This window comes from Diabrotica virgifera, chromosome 9, assembly GCF_917563875.1.
Source record: "Diabrotica virgifera virgifera chromosome 9, PGI_DIABVI_V3a".
NCBI lineage: Eukaryota > Metazoa > Arthropoda > Insecta > Coleoptera > Chrysomelidae > Diabrotica > Diabrotica virgifera.
This window is the reverse complement of record NC_065451.1, coordinates 1,523,895-1,546,657: the sequence shown is the minus strand read 5'-3', so window position 1 is coordinate 1,546,657 and position 22,763 is coordinate 1,523,895. Positions and strand designations below refer to the sequence as shown.

At 34.2% G+C, this 22,763-nt stretch overlaps 1 protein-coding gene across 1 annotated transcript in view; it reads right to left on the bottom strand.

Annotated features, from left to right (window-relative positions):
* The window catches only part of LOC114324916 (tyrosine-protein kinase-like otk), a 463,747-nt gene that overhangs the window by 430,646 nt on the left and 10,338 nt on the right, over nt 1–22,763 (bottom strand). Inside the window, exons 2-3 of the mRNA XM_028272838.2 lie at nt 5,403–5,540; nt 2,667–2,831 (exon numbers count right to left, since the gene is read on the bottom strand). Coding sequence (XP_028128639.2) covers nt 2,667–2,831; nt 5,403–5,540 — 303 coding nt within the window. The remainder of the gene's footprint in view (nt 1–2,666; nt 2,832–5,402; nt 5,541–22,763) is intronic.

Genomic DNA, 22,763 nt, shown 5'->3' with positions numbered 1-22,763 from the left:
GGTTAACTAACCGGAGTTTAATCGAGAAAATACCGGCCCTAAGAATAACAGACTTCATAAATGGAATTATAATTATTACCTATAATTATAATAATAATTAAAATTGCATTTATTAAGTCTGATATTCTTACGGTCGGTATTTTCCGTCCCGATAGACACCACCGGCCCTACCTAGCGTCACCAAATTAAAATTTGGTAACACCAATACGCGGTTTCAGAGCCATCGTCCCCGCAAAATTTTCAGAGACGATCCAGTCAAAGATCCTACTATCGTTACCACTCACAGAAGTGGTAAACGGCGCGGCGCACGGTAAGGGCACAGTATAATAAATATGGAACCTCTTTATACTGTGGTAAGGGCGTATTATAATAACGTGCAACCGATTTTACATAAACTCGCTGATATTTTCCTGCGTCTAGTTGGCTATTTTACTGAATTAGGTAGATACTATTAACAAATATTTCTATTTTTGAAAAATATAAATGGAATTATTTCATAGTAGTCATAAAATATTTATTTACAAATTTTAACTGTTACCAATGGTAACAATGGTTACATGGACGCTTCGCCAGTGAAAAAACAAAGGAGTTTTGAATATTGTATTGCAAAAAACTCTTCGGGATTTCATTAACCGATGTTTAAAGAATATCTGCCTACCTTGGCAACATTCAAATTTTTAGTTTTTCACATAGTTTTTGAGGGTTAAAAATGCCCGATTACGCAATTTTTCAATTTTTAATCGCTTATATGTCAAAAACTATCATTTTTAGAGAAAAGTCACTAAAGACCTTCTCTGTTTGGAATGATCCAAAAACCTAAAAAAACTTTTTTCCATGCAAAAAAAATAATTTTAAGAAAAAAACAAAAAAAAAACGTTTAAAAAATTTTTGACCACCTTTTGATCCTGGCAACATGCAAATTTGTTAAAAGGAGTCCTTTTTGAGTAAGATTGTGCAAAAAATCCGAATTGGAATATTTTTCCTAGCGGATGCGCAGTGGCTTTCTGGACTAATACTTATAGTAAAGAATATAAACAAATATGAAGTGTCATCACCGCAACTGTCAAACAAATGTTACCAATTTATGCCAAAATATCACCTCCGTTATAATTATAGTTACAGTGTATTCCGAACAAATGTGCTTCATAAAAACGCTTTATAATCCATTTATACAAATTAAATGAAACATATTATTGTGTATTTCTTGAAGTTAACATTAACAGAAATCTTTAAATATTATTTCTACGCGTATATATTAAAATATGTCTAGTGGCTGTAATTCCCGTGTACTCGGCAAAAGGATTCTAAAAAAGAACACACCTACCGCCTAAATATTTCGTGTTGGTATCATGTGACGTCACGGGCTATGACGCGGATGACGTGCAACGGTAAGTAAATTAGATGGAGTATAAGTTATTATTTATGTCTTTTATGTAGTTTGGGTTTATCTTTTTTATGTGTTTTGGTTGCCCACCAGAGAAACTCTCAATATTTCTGGTTGTTTTTGGTAGCAAAAGCAATTTTATCACACCTCTTTTCACATTATTATTATAAGTTACTAATAAACAGTAAAAACCAAATCGGAGTATTTAAGCACATCTAGAGCAATTATAGACAAAAATTTGATCTATTTTCCATCTGCCTTGAAGCATTTGATTCGGAAACATTTATAAAGCACTTGTACAGTAAGGGAAAAATCCTTACTGTATAATATAATATGTATCTAAAAAATGTATATAATTTAAGTAATTAGGTTGTTACAAAAATGTTGTTTCTACATACGCACACAAAACGAAGGTTGATTGACGGAGTTTGTTTTGTGTAACCTCGCAGAGACTCACGTATCGTTTACTTCTCAAAGTTCGAATTATAAGAAGATATAAATAGCCCACAGAGGGATTAATATTGGCATTATAGTATTGTTATTATTCATATTAAGATTAAGATCGTTACTATGCTAGTTAGCAGTCATGCGAGAAGGGTGTCCTGAAGGACTACCCCGTGAAACAACATCTTAGTAACCTTATGTTGATGGATGTTGTAAATCATAAATAAAGTTATAAGTTAGAGTCAGTGTTTCAACTCGACATACCAACCCTGCAACGTATCATGGCAATCTACCAACTTAACACACTATCGATATCGATACGAATACTCGCTATATGTAGTCTGGTTTAATTTCAACTTGTAAAGTTGACACCATCTATCTATCGCCCGTCGGCAAATTCAAACAAAAATATAACTCCAGACCATATTTTACCACCTTTAGTCCAGACAAATTAATATATGTATTTAATATATTTTTACCACCAAAAATGAGATGTTTTAATCAAATATTGCTTCAAATATAATCTGCAGAATAATTTTGAATCACGTTCCGCTAATGAACTTGCTTTTTTATCCTTAAAAGTAGAAAAAAGTTTCAATTCTATTGCTTAATATTTCATCTAAATATAATCGTCTAACAATTTTAACTGTACTAATGCCCAAGTATACATTTTCAAGTGTTAAACTGATTGATTTACAATGAGTAACCCGGTTGTAAAAATACCGGCGTGTGCCTTATCACAAAGGGACATCGGTTTACTCGAATTTCATAACAATACAAATGTTATCTGTTTGAATTTGCCGACGGGCGAAATATCTATGGACCCGACTTTACTTACATTGAATGTTGATCGTGGCCGGGGAACTGGTGATGGCGTTTGCTTGTCCTGTCGTGTCCTCGGCGATACAAGTGAATTGGCCGGAATCTCTTTCGCGATCCACGCGAGTTATATGCAAATTGCTGCTGAGTTGATACCGACGAGTGGTATTTGCTATTTTAGAACCTGGAAACAAAATAACTTGCGTATACCTAGATACTAATATACAGTATTGTTCGAATAAATCCATTCGAACGTATAAAATTATTTAAAAATACTTTTCATTTAGTAACAAATATGTAACTACATGTTTCACAAAATTTGTCAACATGGATAAACATCTTCTTGTAGTGCCTATCCATTTCGGATGTTGGCGACCATCTTTTCCTTACAAGATAAGTTGCAGCAGTCCATATATTTCACTGTTAGCACAGAAAGCCACATTTCAAAAGCCTCAATTTTCTTGCAGGTGGCGTCTGTGAGAGTCCACGACTCAACTCCGTACAATTCAATAGTACAATACAATGCAACTCAATAAGGTACAGTTGAAATATATCTTTTTTCCAAATCTGGCAGGAAAGTTTGGGGCTGTTTAGATAGATAGACACAGATCAACAGCAATCTTCTTCTTCATGTGCCATCTCCGCTACGGAGGTTGACAATCATCATAGCTATTTTAATTTTTGAAGCAGTAGCTCTAAATAGTTGTTTTGAGCTGCATCCAAACCATTCTCTCAGGTTCTTCAGCCATGAAATTCGTCTTCTTCCGATGCTTCTTCTGCCATTTATCTTTCCTTGCATTATGAGTCGCAGGATGCCATACTTCTCGCCCCGCATCACATGTCCGAGATACTGTAGCTTTCTTTCTTTAATTGTAAGTTCAACTGCCTTTTCTTTACCTATTCTTCTCAGTATTTCATTGTTCGTAACTCTATCTACCCAGGAAACCCTCATAATTCTTCTATTGGTCCACATTTCAAAGGCGTTAAGTCGTCTCATTGTCTCTACATTTAACTTCCATGATCCCACTCCGTAATATAGTACACTGTAGACGTAACATTTTATTAGGCGTACTTTAAGAGCTAATGTTAAATCTTTGCTACATAGGACCTTTTTCATTTTTATAAAATTAGAACGTGATTTTTCGATTCTGACTTTGATTTCTGCAGTGTAGTCATTATTTTCTGTTATAAGTGTTCCTAGGTAAGTGTACTTTTTTACTCTTTCGATCTGCTGACCCTCTACTATCAAGATTTCGTTAGTATTATGGTTCTATTTACTAATTCTCATAAACTTCGTCTTTTTGATATTGAGAGAGAGTCCGTACTCCCTACTACACCTTACTATTTTACTCATGAGTCTTTGCAGGTCTTGTAAACTATCGGCTATTATTACTGTATCATCTGCATATCTGATGTTGTTAACTAAGACTCCATTTACTATTATACCGACTGTTTCATCTTCCAGAGTTTCTCGCATTACCTCTTCAGAATAAGCGTTAGATAATAGAAGTGATAGTATGCAGCCTTGCCTGACTCCTCTCTTTATTTCCGTTTCTTCAGATGTTTCCTTTTCAATTCTTACTATTGCTCGCTAATTGTAATAGAGGTGTGTTATTAGTCTTAAATCTCTTTCATCTAGGTTTTTATTTTTTTGGATTTCCATGAGTTGATCATGTTTTACTTTATCAAATGCTTTATTGTAGTCTATAAAACAGACGTAAAGAGGATGGTTAACGTCCAAACATCTCTGTGTCAGCACGTTGAAGGAGAATAATGCCTCTCTGGTACACTCAATATGGAACCCATATTGAGTGTCACTAATATCCAGCTTTAGTTTAGAGTGTATTCTGGCGTGGATAATTTTCAATAGAATTTTCAAGGTATGTGCCATTAAGCTTATGGTTCGGTAGTCACTGCATTCTTTGGCATTCACTTTCTTTGGCAAACACACAAATGCTGATGTCAACATTTCTCTAGGGATGATTCCTGTAATATAGATAGCATTGAACAGTTCTACTATTCTGTCCAGGTTTTTCTCGTTGACCAACTTTATCAGCTCGCTAGGTAATTCATCTGGACCAGCAGATTTATTGGTTTTCATAGAGTTTATTGCCTGACTAACCTCTGATTTGGTTATCCCTGGGCCTACATCTCCCGTTTGGCTATCTACGGATGTACTAGCGTCTCTCTGGTCATGAAATAGTTCCTCGACGTACTCTTTCCATCGTCGTAGTTTTCGTTCTGTCTCCATTATAATATTTCCATTTTTGTCGAGCAATATATTTGAGGTTCTTCGATTTCCTATTCCGGCTAGTTCTTTGGACTTTTTTATGTAGGTTGAAGTTGTCATATGTGTTTTGCAGTTCTTCTATCTCTTTACATTTTTCAGAAAAGTAGGTTTCTTTAGCCTCCCTAATTTTTCTTCTTATTTGGTTTTGAAGCTGTTTATAACGGGTCTTATTAATGGTTTTGTTTTTTCTTCTTTCATTCATCAACTCTAGAATTTCCTCCGTCATCCATTCTTCTTTCTTACATTTAGTTGTAGTAAGTACTTTCTTACTTGGCTCTAATATAGAGGTTTTGAAGAATTGCGGAATGTATTTGCGGCTATAACATTATGCTCCTGGCAAAATTCTATTAGGCGATCTCCTCTGTCGTTTCGTTCGCCAAGCCCATATGCATCGCCAACAGCAATAACAAGTCATAATATAGAGAATATAGACTGCATGTTAATTCAAAAAATGGTTTCACTCACCGTTCAATTCCCAGTAATATTTGATCCCGTTGCTCGGTGTTACTTCGCACGGTAGCGTTACAGAATTGCCCAGGACCACGTCTACGTCTTTTGGGCTTTTGACGAAGTAAGGTTCATCCCTGCTCCGTACTACACTCACTGAAACAAAAAACAATGCTGTAAAAATGAAACATTAAAAAACTTTAAAAAAATTTTGAAAAAAGAAACAATTTGAACAAAATTTTCAATGTCCTAAAGGACTCAGATACTTCAAATTATATATAGGTAACCTACAAAAAGCTTGATTTGATCTATTTTAAAGTCTATAAAATGGAGAAAATCTCCCCAAACCCCCTAAAAAAAAAGGTTTTTGTTTTTGAAGGTGACGCACCTTACGAAAAAATCTGTGAAAAAAATCAGAAATATATTTTTTAATAAAATACATAAAATAAAAAAAAATTAAATCTGCAGCCACCCAAAAAAAAAGTTGCTTTTTCGAAGCTTTTTTCGAAAAAAAAATGCATTTTTAGGTTATGTATTCTCAACTTACGAGTGTATAAAAAAAAGACACAATCTTTAATAGCCTTAGCTTAGTCCTGTCGCCAGGAGGGGTACAACGGCCTCCTTTACCCAACTTACCCAAGTTTTTTTATGTATTTTGACCCGTAGAACACGAATTTTTTGGGTAACAGTTGATCTGGATGTCGATAAGATTGTTATAAACAAAGAATTGTGGAATTACATAACATCGATTTTTCGCAAAACAAAACATTTTTTTGTATTTTTGGGTCATTATAAGCAAAAAATGCTCGTATAAGTTTATTCGTAGGATACATAGTTTTCGATATAAACGCGATTGAACTTTCAAAAAATCGAAAAGTTGCCATTTTTGAACCCGAATAACTTTTGAATAAAAAATAAAATAGCAATTCTGCTTACCGCATTTGAAAGTTCAAGTCAAATTATACCGGTTTTGATTATTTACATTGCTAAAAACTTTGTGTCAAACAAAGCTATAAACAAATAGTGTTTCCCGTGGCCAATGCATGCGTTTTAAAGCATGATACGTAGAAATCGCTTGTTTGTAGGCTCGCCTACCCGTTCGATTTTAAATGAGAAATGCATTGAAAACGTCACTCAAGCACTATGTGTTTATATCTTTGTTTAACAATAAAAAAATTAATTTTTAGCAATGAAAATAATCAAAACCGATAGAATTTGACTTGAACTTTCAAATACGGTAAGCAGAATTGCTAATTTATTTTTTAATCAAAAGTTACTCGGGTTCAAAAATTTTAATTTTTCGATTTATTGAAAGTTTAACCGCGTTTATCTCGAAAACTATGTATCCTACGAAAAAACTTGTAAGAACATTTTTTGCTTAGGCTTAGAATGACCCAAAAAATTACAAAAAAAATATTTTGTTTTGCGAAAAATCGCTGTTATGTATATCCTCAAGTTCTTTGTTTATAACAATCTTATCGACATCCGGATCAACTGTTACCCAAAAAATTCGTCTTCTACGGGCCAAAATGCATAAAAAAACTTGGGTAAGTCCATCTGAATAAAGTAGGCCGTTGTACCCCCTGGCGACAGGACAAGCTATGCGTCTGAATTTTTAGAAATATTTAAATAAATCTTAACCCACCGAAAAAACAAATAAAAACGAGAAAATTCCCTTTTTTTTGGTAGGGAGAGGGGGACTTAGGTGGTAAGCTACAATTGCACTGAGCCTTATTTTTTAATCGCATAGAACGCAAAAAAATAAAAAAAGTTGAATTCTGGAAGTGAGAGCATTTTGCCTATATTAACGGGGTGTTACCTCTTTCCATTAATACTGTATCTATCCTCGGTGGTCTCTTGTTGATATATTTCGAAAAAGTCTTTATTCTATTTTCGGGTATTGTAAATAAATTACTTAAATAAATATAAAAACATTCGTAGAGAATCTTTTCTCTCTTCGTCTCGGTTAATCGACTCCCGACAATGAAAAGAGCATGTCTTCAGTCTTCAGAGTTCAAAGCCAGACAAAAACAATAAAAACCGCGCGGTAGTCATTTGGGCACTTTTAATTGGATAAGAGATAAAGCAAACTCACTCTCAGGCCGTTTTTTTAATTAATTTCTTTTTTGTCGAAAAGACATCCTCGAGAATATAATAACTTGGAAGATGGGTCTTAATTATTCATAGGTGTGCAGTAAGTTTTATGACTGCGTGACTAATGTTGTCTCATTCGCCTTCTCGTCGTCTTCATCTTCTGCTTCACGGTTTTATTAAAATGCCGTGTAGTGGGTTTTTTTGGTCTGTTTCTGGGGGTACGAGGATATGTGCACGCTGACTTATAGTGCTATTATAGCTAGAGAAAAAATATTTCCGCAGGTAAGAATGAGAAGAACGACAAATTATTTTCTTTCAAAGAAATAACCATCGATATGTTCTAAATATCTACAGTGTGTTGCTTTATAAGTAGTCACTCAATATTTCACATTTTTAATTTTTTACTACGTATATATCTTCTACTTTGCACACGTTGCTTTGGTTGTTGTTTTGAACCACGTACGTAGATTTTTCAGCCAGGAAATCCTTCGCCTTCCTAGTCCTAGTCCTCGTTTTCCTTTTACTTTTCCTTGCAAGATTAGTTGTAGCAGTCTCTCTTTCGCTGTGGATCATGATGTGGCCGAGGTATTCGATTTTGGCTGTTTTTATTGAGGTTAATAGTTTTTTTCCTTTTTGTATTCTTAATAAAACGTTCTGATTAGCAACGTGCCTCAATTTTCTTGCAGGTGGCGTCTGTAAGAGTCCACCACTCAACTCCGTACAACAGTATAGGAAAGATATAACGTCAGCGTTAACCTGATTTTTATGGATATTAATAAAGCATGACATTTGAATAGCTTAGCCACTTTTTGACATGCAGATCTTGCTTTCTTTATCATACCTTTGATAGAATAGAATAGAATAGAATAGAATAGAATAGAATAGAATAGAATAGAATAGAAATATGCTTTATTGCCACTGAAAATTTTTACAATTTTATGGACAAAGCTTACATACAATCAAAAGAAAAACATAATATAAATAACAAATAACAACTACAATTTACTAAAATTAGATAAATCGTCAACAATGTACAGTATAAGATATAAAATCCAAGACAAAAACAATTTATTGCAAAACATATATAAATTGCAAATTGAACATACAACAAATAAAATAAAATAGGTACAACATAAGGAACTGACAAGTTTATGCTACTGCGCATGGAACCCAATTTTCTTAGTTATTCATTAAGAAATTCTTCTATTGAATAATATGGTCTTTTGGATAGATAGGCTTTTGTCATTTTTCGGAACTTAGGGAAAGATGTTGCAGATTTATTTAAGTTGTAACGGAAGATGATTGTACATTGTACAGTTTCTTTGCGGAATATAATATAGATTTCTTTACTAACTCCGTGGATGGAATGGGTAAATAAATATCAAAGATTGAATTTCTGGTGGAGTAAAGATGATTGGGCCTTGATGGAAAGACATGAAGGTGTTTACGAATTAAACAAACCGTTTCTAGAATATATAAAGATGGAAGTGTTAAAATTTCGTGATCTCTGAAGTAACTTCTGCAATGTGTAGATCTTCTGAGGCCAAACAAATATATTATTGCTCTTTTTTGCAATCTAAAAATGACATCAAATTGAGCAGCTGTACTAGAACCCCAAAAAGGGAGACCATATCGAAGATGAGACTCGAACAACGAAAAATATGTTATTTTAGAAGATGCTAAATTGAGTTCCCTTGAGACAGATCTTATTGCATAGCAAGCTGAGGCGAGTTTCTTACTTAACGAATCGATATGAAGGGACCATTTGAGGTTGCTGTCTAAAAAAATACCAAGAAATTTTACAGAATCAACGGTACTGATCTGGCTGTTATGAAGTGGCAAAGGTTGAAGAGCTCCTTTATAGGATAATGCTACTGTTTTATTTACGTTAAAAGAGAGTAAATTAGAGTCAGACCAGGTCTGTATCGTCAGTAGATCCGAAGTTATAGTTTCATGAAGAGATGCAATAGTTGAGTTGCTCCAAGTGATACTGCTATCATCAGCAAAAAGAAAAATTTTCCCATTGATTTTTAAATTAGTAATGTCATTTATAAAGATAAGGAACAGTATAGGACCCAATACTGAACCTTGTGGTACTCCACAGACGATGTTTTTGAGACTAGAGTCAGTATCATTTGCTCTAACTAGTTGTTTCCGATTATTCAAGTAGGATTGGAACCAATTCAAAGAAATACCTCGAATTCCATAGAAATTTAGTTTTGTAATCAAGATGTCGTGATTTACACAATCAAAAGCTTTGGCATAGTCGCAGAAAACAGTGGCAGTATAAAGATTATTGTTTAGTGCTTGGTAAACCTCATATAGTACAGAAAACATGGCATCAGTGGTACATTTATTTGTTAAAAAGCCGAACTGATTTTGTGATAAAATGTTGTTATCAACGATAAAGGACATAAGTCGAGTTTTAATGAGTCTCTCAATAATTTTGGAGAGTACCGGTAGTAAGGCAATAGGTCTACAGTTGCAGGCATCAGATTCTTCGCCACCCTTATGAAGAGGAATAATAATGGCTGTCTTTAGGCACTCTGGAAATTTACCTTTTTCGAAGGAATCATTAATTATTGAGAGGAGGATTTCCAACACATTTTCTGTGAGATTAGAGAAAATTTTTATAGATAGTCCATCAGTACTACAGGATGATTTGCTTTTGATACAATTGATTGTTTGGATAAGTTCAGAGTTATCGACTGGTCGTAAAAAGAATGAATTCGAGACCTGTCTTGAATTAGGAAGATAGAAAATAGGATCTTGTTGCGGCAAAATTGTTGATGTTATATTTTTACTCACATTAACGAAGTAGTCGTTTAGACTTTCAGGATTTGGAAGGGATTTCTAGGGAATGGCCTCAATTTTCATTGGTAGGTGTATGTTTTTACTCTTTCTATTTGATGACCGTTGTCACTCTGAAGAAGCTCTGTTGACAAATGCTCTGTTGTCACAGATTTCCAGATCGAGTATAATAACAATTCTCGTACTCAAAAAATAACAAGTCCACGGGCGCCCATATAAAAATTTTCAGGGTGGGGGCCAGACGTGAAGATTTTTCACATTATATTTTGTAGAAAAAGAAAATAATCGTTTTCGTTGTAAATTTTCTTTTTCTTTTTTATGCTTTACTCGGTTTAGAGTACAAAATGACCAAGTGTTCTTAAAGTATTCTGAGACGCATTGTTGGAGAAGCTCCTCCTAGCGGCGCCGCTTGATACTATAGTATCTCGGTTAACAGAATCCTGACTCTTGGTCGAAATTTATTTTATTTATTTTATTATATTTTGTATACTTTGGATAACCATTCTGGTGTCCAGAAACTCTACCGACAAACGAAGACACGAGATTTTTTAGATAATTTTAAGATAATTTAACCCAATTCACCTAGTCCGAAAATGCTTCCTAGGGGAGCTAGAGCTCTTTGAAGATGGCGTCATGTAATTAGTTTTTCTTAAATAACTCCAGAACGCTTCCATTTAGAAAAACAAAAATTGGTGTGCATATTTACTTTCCCCAAATGAATCGATTCCATCCATTGTGAATTTCTAGTACCGGTCATAGGCGTCCGTTTTGGGTAGGGCAACGGATATTTTATCGCATAACTTTTTTGTCTTTAACTTTTAAGCATTTTTGACACTGGATTATTAAATTGTGAGGTATTCTAGTACTAAAAGGTACTCTCGTTTTAAGTCGGTAGGACACACCGTTTTCTAGAAAAATCGATTTGAAAATTTTTCGTTCTTAGAATTTCAAAAAAAATCAAAAAAATCTATTTAGAAAGACGAAAACTGGTACATTTATTTATATTTCAGAGATGAATCGATTTCATTAATTGCGAATTTCTAGTACCGGTCATAGCCGTCCGTTTTGGGTAGGTCAACAGATATTTTATAGCGTAACTTTTTTGTCCTTAATTTTTAAGCATTTTTGAGACTAGATTATTAAATTATGAGGTATTCGAGTACTAAAAGTTACTCTTGCTTTAAGTTAGTAAAATACATCGTTTTTTGTTTGAAAATTTTTTTCAATTTTTTTTCAAATTCCAAAAACGAAAAACTTTCAAATCGATTTTTCTAGAAAACGGTGTGTCCTACCGACTTAAATCAAAAATACCTTTTAGGACTAGAATACCTCACAATTTAATAATCCAGTGTCAAAAATGCTTAAAAGTTAAAGACAAAAAAGTTATGCGATAAAATATCCGTTGCCCTACCCAAAACGGACGCCTATGACCGGTACTAGAAATTCACAATGGATGGAATCGATTCATTTCTGTAAAGTAAATATGCACACAAATTTTCGTTTTTCTAAATGGAAGCGTTCTGGAGTTATTTAAGAAAAACTAATTACATGACGCCATCTTCAAAAAGCTCTAGCTCCCTTAGGAAGCATTTTCGGACTAGGTGAATTGGATTAAATTATCTTAAAATTATCTAAAAAATCTCCTGTCTTCGTTTATCGGTAGAGTTTCTGAACACCCTGTATAGTTAACAGCACCCGAAAAGCTAGCATGGAAAAGCACCCCATCACCATGGGTATTATGGGCGCCCATCAAGTCAAGTCACTTCGCTTTTTAGACACTCGGTAGATGTTCTCGGGAATATTACTATTTTTTGTAATTAGCTCGAGACCCCAATAATTTCATATTAATCCAACAATAACTTTCCTCCTACTGAATTGTGTCGAAGCCAGTTTTTACGTTTACAAAAGCACTATCGCGACCATTTCAATGAATTTTCGAATTCGCCACAGCAATTACGCCTCCTTTTTTCTTCTTCCACGCCGTCGAAGCAAGGAACAAAGCGAAAACAAAAAACGACCATCACCAATAAAACCTCCAGCTCGAGAATAATAATTATGTTGCATTCCGGAACCAATCGTTGTATGAGCCCATCACGGGGATTTTGAAGAGATGGCTCTGTCTGCATCATGGGCATTAAATTCATACCAAGAAATAAAGGTTTTCTGTAGCCTTCAGTGCCGTAACTAACGTACTGTGGATCTTTGTCGGTAGTCGACAAACAGGACCGGATTATCGAATTTTATATTTATGTGTATTAGTATTAGACTATTATAGTTAGATGGATGAAGTGTAAGGTGAATTGATAAACGGATACGTGAAGAGACCGAAATATCCGAGAATCAATTTGGCTTTATGCAGGGCAGATCAACAACAGATGCAATTTTCATTATAAGGCAGTTGATGGAAAAATACAGGAGTAAAGAAACAAACGCTCATATGGTATTCATTGATCTTGAGAAAGCATATGATAGAGTTCCTCGAGAGATTCTGTGGTGGGCACTCAATAAGAAAGGAGTCCCTGGTGAATATGTAAAGATTGTGAGGAATATGTATGAGGGAGTAACGACTAGTGTTAGGACAGGTGTGGGAGAGACTGATAAATTTCAGGTGAAAGTAGGATCGCACCAAGGCTCGGTGCTTAGTCCGTATTTATTCTCATTAGTTTTGGATCAGATAACAGCGAAACTACAGGGTAACATTCCATGGTGCTTAATGTATGCTGAAGATGTCGTGTTAGTAGGAAATAGTGAAAGAGACTTAGAACAAAAACTATAACAGTGGAGGCAAGCTCTGGAGGAACAAGGTTTAAAACTTAGTAGGACAAAAACAGAGTATTTGGAATGTTCATTTAAAGATGGAGTTACTACAAATAAAATGGTATCTTTGGATGGTGAACTTATTGTAAAAAGCAATAGTTTTAAGTACCTGGAATCGGTATTACAGAGTAATGGAGAAATAGATGGAGATGCATGCAGTAGAATCAGGGCTGGATGGATGAAGTGGAAGGAAACGAGTGGTGTGCTGTGTGACAGGAAAATTCCAATGAAGCTGAAGGGAAAATTCTATAAAACAGCCATAATACCAATTATGATGTACGGAACTGAATGTTGGCCAGTGAAAAAGAAAGAGGAACAACGAATGCATGTGGCGGAATTGAGAATGCTTTGATGGATGAGTGGAGTGACAAAGAAGGATAAAATTTAAAATGAGTATATTACGGGAAGTCTAGGTATGACACCAACTGATGCCAAAATGAGAGAGCAGATTCCTGGAAGGAGTAGGAGAGGAAGACCAAAGAAGACGTGGGGGGAGACGATAAGACAGGACATGTTGGTAAAATGGATTGACATTGATATGACCCAAGATAGAATTGTGTGGAGAAATGCAATTAGGGAAGCCGACCCCGCATAGGGAAAAGGCAAAGAGAATGATGATGATGATTTTTTAGACTATTATAGACGTGAATATTCCGTCACATTCTAAAAATTCCATGGCATGGACTGACCGTTAGAAATGAAAAAGTGTTACGACGCGACGTATGAATAGAGTTCGTGTACCTGTAGAACTTATTAAAAACTGAAAACATCTTTATTTGTCTAATAACCGCTTACAGTTTTGTTGAGTGGATCGAGTACTCAACAGAACTGTTGCAGATCCCAAACTTGATAATGGACGAGGGATATACGGCCAAATTGGCACCCTATTGATTATACATAGATAGATGATAGATTGATAAACTTGAAAACCATACAGCTTATAGAAACATGATAATGCTCAGAACAACAGTTCGAAAGAAAAAAGGAAACGATCAAATTATGCTGGATGACTATCTGATGAATTACAGTGATGTTGCAAAAGAAGGAGTTGCCCTGTACACAGAAAATTTTTATACCAAGTACATGAATGTAAATATATGTCTGAAACAATACCTAGTTAGTGTAAAATAGTCAAACTGGATGTCAAACCTCTGAATGTGGTATATGCACCTAAGAACAACAGATATACCACCACAAGAGAAAACTTCTGTGTGCACCTTCAGACTGTAATAAACGAGACCCTAAATGACGAATATAATATAACAATTATGGGTGATTTTAACGCCCGTATATTCACAATGATGTAGTTCCAGGTCCAGGAATAAAACAGCGATATAACATATCAGAGAAACTAAAATAATAGTAATCCCCAAAGAATCAATCAAATGTAAAATAGAAATTGATGGCATTAGTATTGAACAAGTAATGGAAATAAAATACCTTGGAATTACACTGTTCAGCTACGCAGATCTGTACAAAGAAGTGAGAAATCAAGTACAAAAAGCAAATAGACTGGCAGGATGCCTTAATAAAACTATATGGCGAAACCGACATATTAACCCATTAGCGCCCAGCGTTACCATATGGTAACGTAAAACACATGATTTTTAAAAATTCTGCGGTATGCCCATGGAATTAGTCAGCCACATATTTTGAGAACTATTAGTCGAGGAAATGAAGCTGAAAAAATGGCAATACCTCGCAATTTTTTCGTCCAGCATCGATTTGTACAAAAATTTGGGATTAGGCTCATTACACAATCTAGTTCATTTTCTATATTGAGCCGTTGTACGCTTTTGGTTTTTACGGGTGAAAACTACCCCTAATTCTAAAAAACTATAAAATAACATTTTAAACTTTAATATTGTCACCGTTTGGTTCTTATCAGTTACATAATTATTGTTTTATGCTTTAAGATACACTATCATAATATTTCAACCCTTAAAACAACCCTTGTTGGAGCTATATAAAAAAAATTTACTTATCCTAAAGGAATAATTTCAGCTTGCATCGATTTATATAAAAATTTGGGATTAGGATCATCTCACCCTGTACTTCATATTCTATATCATGCTTAAGGGCATTGATTATTTTTAGGGTTGTAAACTACCCCTTATTGTCAAAAATTATATAAAAACATTGTAAACTTTAACATGGGTCAAATTTGGTTTTGATTGGTTAAATATTGATTGTTTTATACTTTAGGACAGTGGTTCCCAAAGTGGTCCAGGTGGACCCCCAGGGGTCCACGAGGGACTCAACGGGGGTCTACGTTGGCGTGAAATAAAAATGGGGGTGCACAAGTTGTAATTGTGGGTCCACGAACACTTTATAGTGATTTGGTATTTATTTAAACAAAATTTGCATTTTTTATCGTAAAATATCAATGGGAAAAAATAATGTTTTAATAGTAGGGGCTTAAAATAGCATTAAAATATATTATAACAAGTTATTCTGATTAAAAAGTTTATTTTTAGATTATATAACAAGTTTTTGATGGAATTTAAGTGTAGAAAACTTTAAAATGCCGTTTTTTACATTCTCCTCCATTCCCAAAATACGTGTCTTTCGATTTGACTGAAAATTTGCCCACAGATAACCAAAACACAGGACTTTAAATGTTAAAAGAATTTGTATAGTTTTACAGCACAACAGAAATACGTGGAATAATTAAAGTGTCAAAAATATAGGCGGCTACTGTAATTAGGTACAATTAACTCGGAAAATATCGGCCCTATGAAAATAATGGTTAAAAAAAATGTAGTAATTATTGTAAAGACGATTTATTTGGAACAATTTCAATTTCTACCATTTTTGTCGAAAAGTTGAAAATGGAGGAGATATTGAACAAAAACCGCTGCTCTCAAACCAATCAGGTCTTATGATCGCGCCTTTACTGCATACGTACTACCTGAAATATTGATTTTAGCAAAAAATGAAAAAAATCAAAATTGTATAAAATTTAATTCTTTCCACTTTTGTATAAGTATATTTTTGTTCAAAAACTAATAATAAACGAGATAATTCAATAATTCTGCTCTAACTGTCACTATTTTCGCCCCATAACTCGGAAAATATCGACGGCACAAAAAATTTATAATAAAAGAAATTATTGAAACCATATTTTTAACAATTTCAGTCAAAACAGAATAGAATCTTGCTGGGGTAGCTCGACATGCAAGATCAAATGCTAACCCGACTGGACTATATAATTTTGACTCAGATATTATTGCATGTAACTTTTCTTATATTGTAAAACTACACAAATTCTTTTAACCACTTGAAGTCCTGTGTTTTGGCTATCTGTGGGCAAATTATTAGCCAAATAGAAGAACATGTATTTTGGGAATGGGGGTAAATGTAAAAACAGTATTTTAATGTTTTCTACACTAAAATTTGATCAAAAACATCCTAAATCAAAAAACTTATTTTAATGCCTAATAATCACATTTTTGAGTCCCTTCTATTAAAACATTATTTGTTCCATTGATACTTTACGATAAAAAATTCAAGTTTGTTTAAATAAATTCCAAATCACTCCGCCACTGCCACGATGAGTAGAATTCTATTTTGCTGCAAATTGCTTGCATATGCAATTCTACTGATTGTGATTCCACAATCCTGTGCTTACAATGTGTAAGTCCTGTGCTTGTTACGTACAGCATGTCTTGATGAAGATATTCAGACATACGTTCAACATTTAAATGCGCTGCATGATGACTTCAAAAACAGATTTGAAGATATTTTGATGATGGAAATACCACCACGGGTCATAAATCCATTTGATGAAATGGAAGTGGCGGATGTGGTATTACAAGAGGAACTACTAGAGCTCAGCACCAATGAAGAGCTGAAGGTGCAATTTAAAAAAGGCTATCAAACATTTTGGCTGCAGGCAGAAATACCTGAAAAATATCCTGGGCTTTGGGAAATTGCGAGAAAACTTTTCATAGCGTTTCCCTCGTCATACCTTGTCGAAAAAAGGTTTAGTGTAGTTACAAACCTATTGACAAAAAAAGGAACACCAACAAAAGGAATCCTAACAAAACTAAAGCCAAATATTGATAATTTGCTGTCAATCCATCAAGTACATCCCTCCCATTAAAATTATTGGGATTTTTTTTATTGTTGCTTTGCATATTTAAAGTTACGTAACGTTATTAGTGTTTTATTTTAATTCTTTTAAGTCTGTTATCATTATCATTTTAATAAATAGATCGTAAGAAAATATACCTACTATTTTTTCTTTATTTTTATCACTCCGAATTTAGCACTATTTTCGAAGACGGAGAACAGGAGTTAGCGATGTAATTTTTCGAATTGCCACCCTGAAATGGAACTGGGTCGAACACGTCGCCCGAATCAGTGATGCGAGGTGGACGAAGAGATTACTTGAGTGGAGGCCGAGATTAGAAAAAAAAAGTAGAGGAAGACCACCTACTCATTGGACTGACGATCTCAAGAGAATGTCAAGAAATTGGATGCAAAGTGCTCAAAATAGAGCAAATGGATAAAAATGAGGGAGGCCTATGTCCAGCAGTGGACGCAAAGAGCTGGGTGATGATGAATGATGATGATTTTAGGGCTGGAGCTCACCCGTTACGCCAATTTCCATCGTTATATCTTCACATTTGGGACGAGTTTTGGGAATATGGTAAAAATGTAGCCGCAGGGGGTCCACCGAAACCAGTAAATTTTTAAAGGGGTCTACGAGAAAAAATAGTTTGGGAACCTCTGCTTTAGGATATAATATCATAATAGTTCAACCTTTAAAAACCACCCTTAATAACATTACAGTTTTTATAAGCAGATATTTTAATAGATTTATACAGAAAAAAAGTAGAATTAAAGAATTACAAAAACATTTATTTACACAAAAATACGAATTTACAAATATGTAGGTACAAATACAAATAGTTTTTTAGTCATCTTCCAGTATACGAACCGGTTATGTGGTATTATACACGATTATACATAGGTACAAACATTGAAAATTATCCATAAGCGGACTATCCTAATTTTTGGAAAAAAAATTCGTTTTATAAACATAGCTCCTTCATTTTTGGCGATAAAAAGTTTTTTCAAAAACGACTTTGTAGAATGTTTGAAGAGTTATAAGATTGTGTAAACTAAATTTCGTAAGATCCCTTAGTTTTTAATTAGGGTGGGTTTAAAAGGCTCGAATAAGGGGGTGTTTGCTCGTAAATAGAGGTTTAAACAGCTATATCTCGCTAACTGTTCACTATAATGAAAATATATGCACAAGGGAATTTTAGTTATTAAAAAAGCTACAATTTAGTAGTCCATCATTTTTTTCGTATCTCCAGTATTTTCGAAGATATTTTGAAGTAAAAGGTGACAAATGGGAAATTCCAAAAAATTAATTTATCTTTAAACTCTAATTTTTCTAAAATTAGGCCTTTTAAATAGGTCAAACTTCTTGGGTGTATTGATAATACAAATATAAAAGGAATTACAGAAAGGTAAAGACCAATTTTTAATTAGGAGGGTAGTTAGGGGGTTGTTTTCACTGATTTTTTCATAGAGAAAAGCAGGTACCGACCTTTTTTTGATCATAAGTCGCTTAATTTTCAGGCTAGAAACTTTTAATTATAAATTTTTGAAAAAACTAACTATATACTTGAAAAAATAATATTATTTAAGGTTTTCTCAAAAAATGCAAAGTTTTTCCGTTATTTTACTTTGAATATTTCAAATTATGCATTTGACGAAAAAGGCTAACTTTTAACATGCCGTATCTCGGTTTGTATTGGTCTTAAAGATATTACAGAAAACTAATTTGGTTTGTGTTACTAAAAGATACAATTTTCATATCTACAGTTTTTTTGATTAAATGCATATTTTTCGAGGTATTCTCAAAAAACCCTCTAAAAAAGTTGATTTTTTCGTCGAAAAACAGTTACTTTCAAGCGCGAATAACTCGAAAAATATCAGTTTTACGAAGAAAACGTGAAAAACATTTTTTTCTTAGAATTACTTTTTACATCGATTTGCATGGTTAAAATGTAATAAAAAATACCCGCCCCCGAGATGGGGTGGCAACCACCCCCAAGGTTTTAGCGTACAGCGGCATGATATAGAAAATGATCCTTGGACTATTCCCTAACTTCTGTGAAAATTTCAAGTAAATCCATGTTGGACGAAAAAATTGCGAGCCACAATGCTTCATTTCCTCGACTATATCGTTTCTAGGAATACTTCAGGCACCCATAAAACGTAACGGATTCGTATTTTAGCCTTTCCTCAACCGTCCAGAGATAATCATATGACAGTGTGGTTTAAATTTATAGAAAAAGATGGACGTCCGTTTTGCGTAAGCAATTTTTGATAGTCTTCTGGTAACTATATTTGCATATTTAAAAAAAAACTAAGTTTATTATACTCCAACTTATTATAAATTGTTGTATTTTATCAACAATTAAATGTAGCGAATTCGGTAGGAATAGTCAAAGTACGCCGTTACCATATGGTTGCGGTGGGCGCTTACGGAGTCATAATCTTATTTTTTTTCAGTCGTGGATTTTTGTTAGCAGAAGCGATAGTGTTACTGGTGCGATGGAAAGATAACTCTGTTGTTACAATAGCATCTACGAGTTGTGGTGGTTCAGCATTGGGCACGTTAAAAAGATTTTCTCATGAAGAAAAAGGCCACATTCAAGTAAGTCGGCCTCACTATATTGCTGAATACAACAAAATGTGGTGGGTACCGACTGGATGGATCAAGGCGTTTCAACCTACCGAGTAGCAATTTGCAGTAAAAAATGGTACTGGCAAATTGTAACATGGTTGTTGGATGTTGCAGTCCATAATTCATCATCATCATCATCTTGGTGCTACAGCCCTTAGAGGGCCTCGACCTTCTCAAGCTTTCTACGCCATTCTGTTCTGTCCCTTGCTTGCATTTTCCAGTTGCCGACTCCGATCTTCTCGGCATCCTGTGTTACCCCGTCCATCCACTTCAGCTTTGGTCTACCCCGTCTTCTCATTCCCACGGGTTGCGCTGTTAGAATCTTTGTCCATAATTCATGGCATTTATATAAAAAAAAATATATCCTTGCTATCGTTTAGGAGAGAATTGGCCCAAGTTCTCGCAAGATATGGAAGTCGTCCCTTATATACAGGAAGATCTAATCTACATAGACAGAACTTGCCAGATCTTCGTTTTGATCGCTTCTGTACAACATCTGGACGAACAATGTGTAAAAAATGCAACGTTGGTTTGTGTGTTAATTGTTTAATAGGATACCACACCAAACGATGAAAATATTCTCAAATAAATATTTAAAAAAAAAATTGGTTTCAACGATCCTAAAAATTCCTTAAGCGCCTAGCGTTACCATATGGTAACACCATATTTTTTTTAATAAAAGACAGGAAACCGAAAAACTTGTTTTTTTGGATTAAATTAACATTTTCATCAAATTAACCCTAAAAGTCAAGATTTTTAAATAAAAAAAAACTTGGGCGTTAATGGGTTAACACTGAGTTGAAGTCAAGAATTTATAAAGAAACAAAATCCGATACACCCACAGGCCACAACACAAAGATTACTGGAAACGGCAGAGATTTGCAGGAAATACGCTGAGAGATCAAAGACGAGTGAAGACAATTAAAAGAAAATGTAACCTACAATGTATAAACAAATGGACACTAAATAGACAAGAAGGAATGGAATAAACAAATAAGAAAAATGAGGGACACCGATCGAAAGTAGAAGTATCAGACGAGAGAGCAAAAGATGGAGTGACAACCTTCGTAAAGTATGTATTGTAATTAATTGAGCAATGACAGTGATAGTCAGTGGCGGCTCGTCAGAGGAGGCAAGGGAGGCTCAGCCTCCCCATAAATTTTTTATACACTCTATACTGTTTTGTTTATCATGAATCGCGAAAACAACACTTACTCTCGCTATTATACAACGTGTAAATTCCATATTATCACTAATTATCCATACGTACGGAGCATTAGCATTAGAACGCAAGATCGCGTCTCAGTTTTATTGCATATTATTGTAGGCAGGACCCTGGGTTATCCCGAGATGCATGAACGGAGCACGGAGCCGGGAAGCCCAACAGTCTCCGTTGCTAATGCTCCGTGCAGCGCAGCAGGCGTTTAAGGAGACCCGGTCTCCTAACAGTGGCATCTACGGCGCCATCACACGCTGCCCGGAGATATACCAAGGGAGGCAGTGTAGCTTCTCAGCTCCGTTGGGTGGTTGGGTGCGTCTCGGGACAACGAATTTTAGGGTCCTGACTAAAAATAATGAAAAATCTAAAAGTGCGAATTTTGTTATGAAATTTGATATGTGGGGTTATAATAATATTTGGAACAACTTGCTCAAATAACTTTTTCCGATATCTCTAACTCAAAGCAAAATATCGGTAATTTATCGTGTTTTTGAATTCGCAGTAGGCCGCGTTTAGAATTAAAAAAATTCAGTTGAGTATCTTAAAAAATTTGAAGCTTCATTATGTATGGACTGCAAAACTTCAAATCTGTATTTATTTTGATATGCATAGGGATCTATTTACAAATAGATGGAATTGTTAACAAATAAACGACACAAACTTTGGTATTAAACTTTTACTATTAGACTAACTATTTTTAAAATGATGATATCATGAAATTATGAATTAGGATGATATTATGAAATGTAAATAAAAAATGGTCAAAAGATGGGGCCTTAAATTACATTTTTTGGCGCATTTTTTTGCATTTTGCTAGTGCAAATTTGTCTAGATATTTTACAGTTAGGTATAGCCTCCCTTATTGTAAAAATCACGAGCCGCCACTGGTGATAGTGACACTGACCTCACAGTCACACATTGTGGTCCTTTCTTCTCCGGACTATCACTTAATATTAGAATAAAACTGAACAACTGACATGTATCATTTTATTAGAAAGAAAACTACACTACATATGTTAACAAAGTAATACTCGACTGACTCATCTCAAGTCTATAGGTAACTCAACTGAACTGTTGTTTCTAAAACTAAAATTAATAGACTCTTAGACCAGTAAGGATCTGTGAAAAAACGTCTATTTTTGGATGTGAGAGGTGGCATTCGGATTTTTGCAGATAAAGTTAGGTGACACCTTCAGTAATAATAATTGACTTATGCTCCTTCTCAAATATGCCCGGAATATTAATAAAAAGATTAAAATATTTAAAAATTTCGAAAAACATCGATTTTTTTCTGCTTTCTTTGCTTATTTATAACTTTTATTTTAACGATTCGTTTTGGAACAAAGTCGTATAGAAATAAATAAAGATAATTGAATTTTGTATGATATACGACTGGTCAAAAATGTCTTAACATATTACCTTTTCTGCAATATAGCAATAAATACAAAATAAGGGGGCAAAATACGCCTGTTGTTATTCAATGTTTTTAACCACTTTGGTGGCACTTAGAACCTTAGTAATTCGCTTAGGAAATTATTTGTAACATACTTAAACCGTGTACCAAATTTTATTAAAATCTACATAATAGATTTTGCATATTAAATTTTGCAATCTAAATGTTCTTAAAAAAGTTCAAATTTTTTAAAATCTTTCTGAACAAAAAGTAGACTATTTAGAAGTTGGCTAATTTTGTTACATATAAAGAGGTGCTCTACCTATCTAATACACT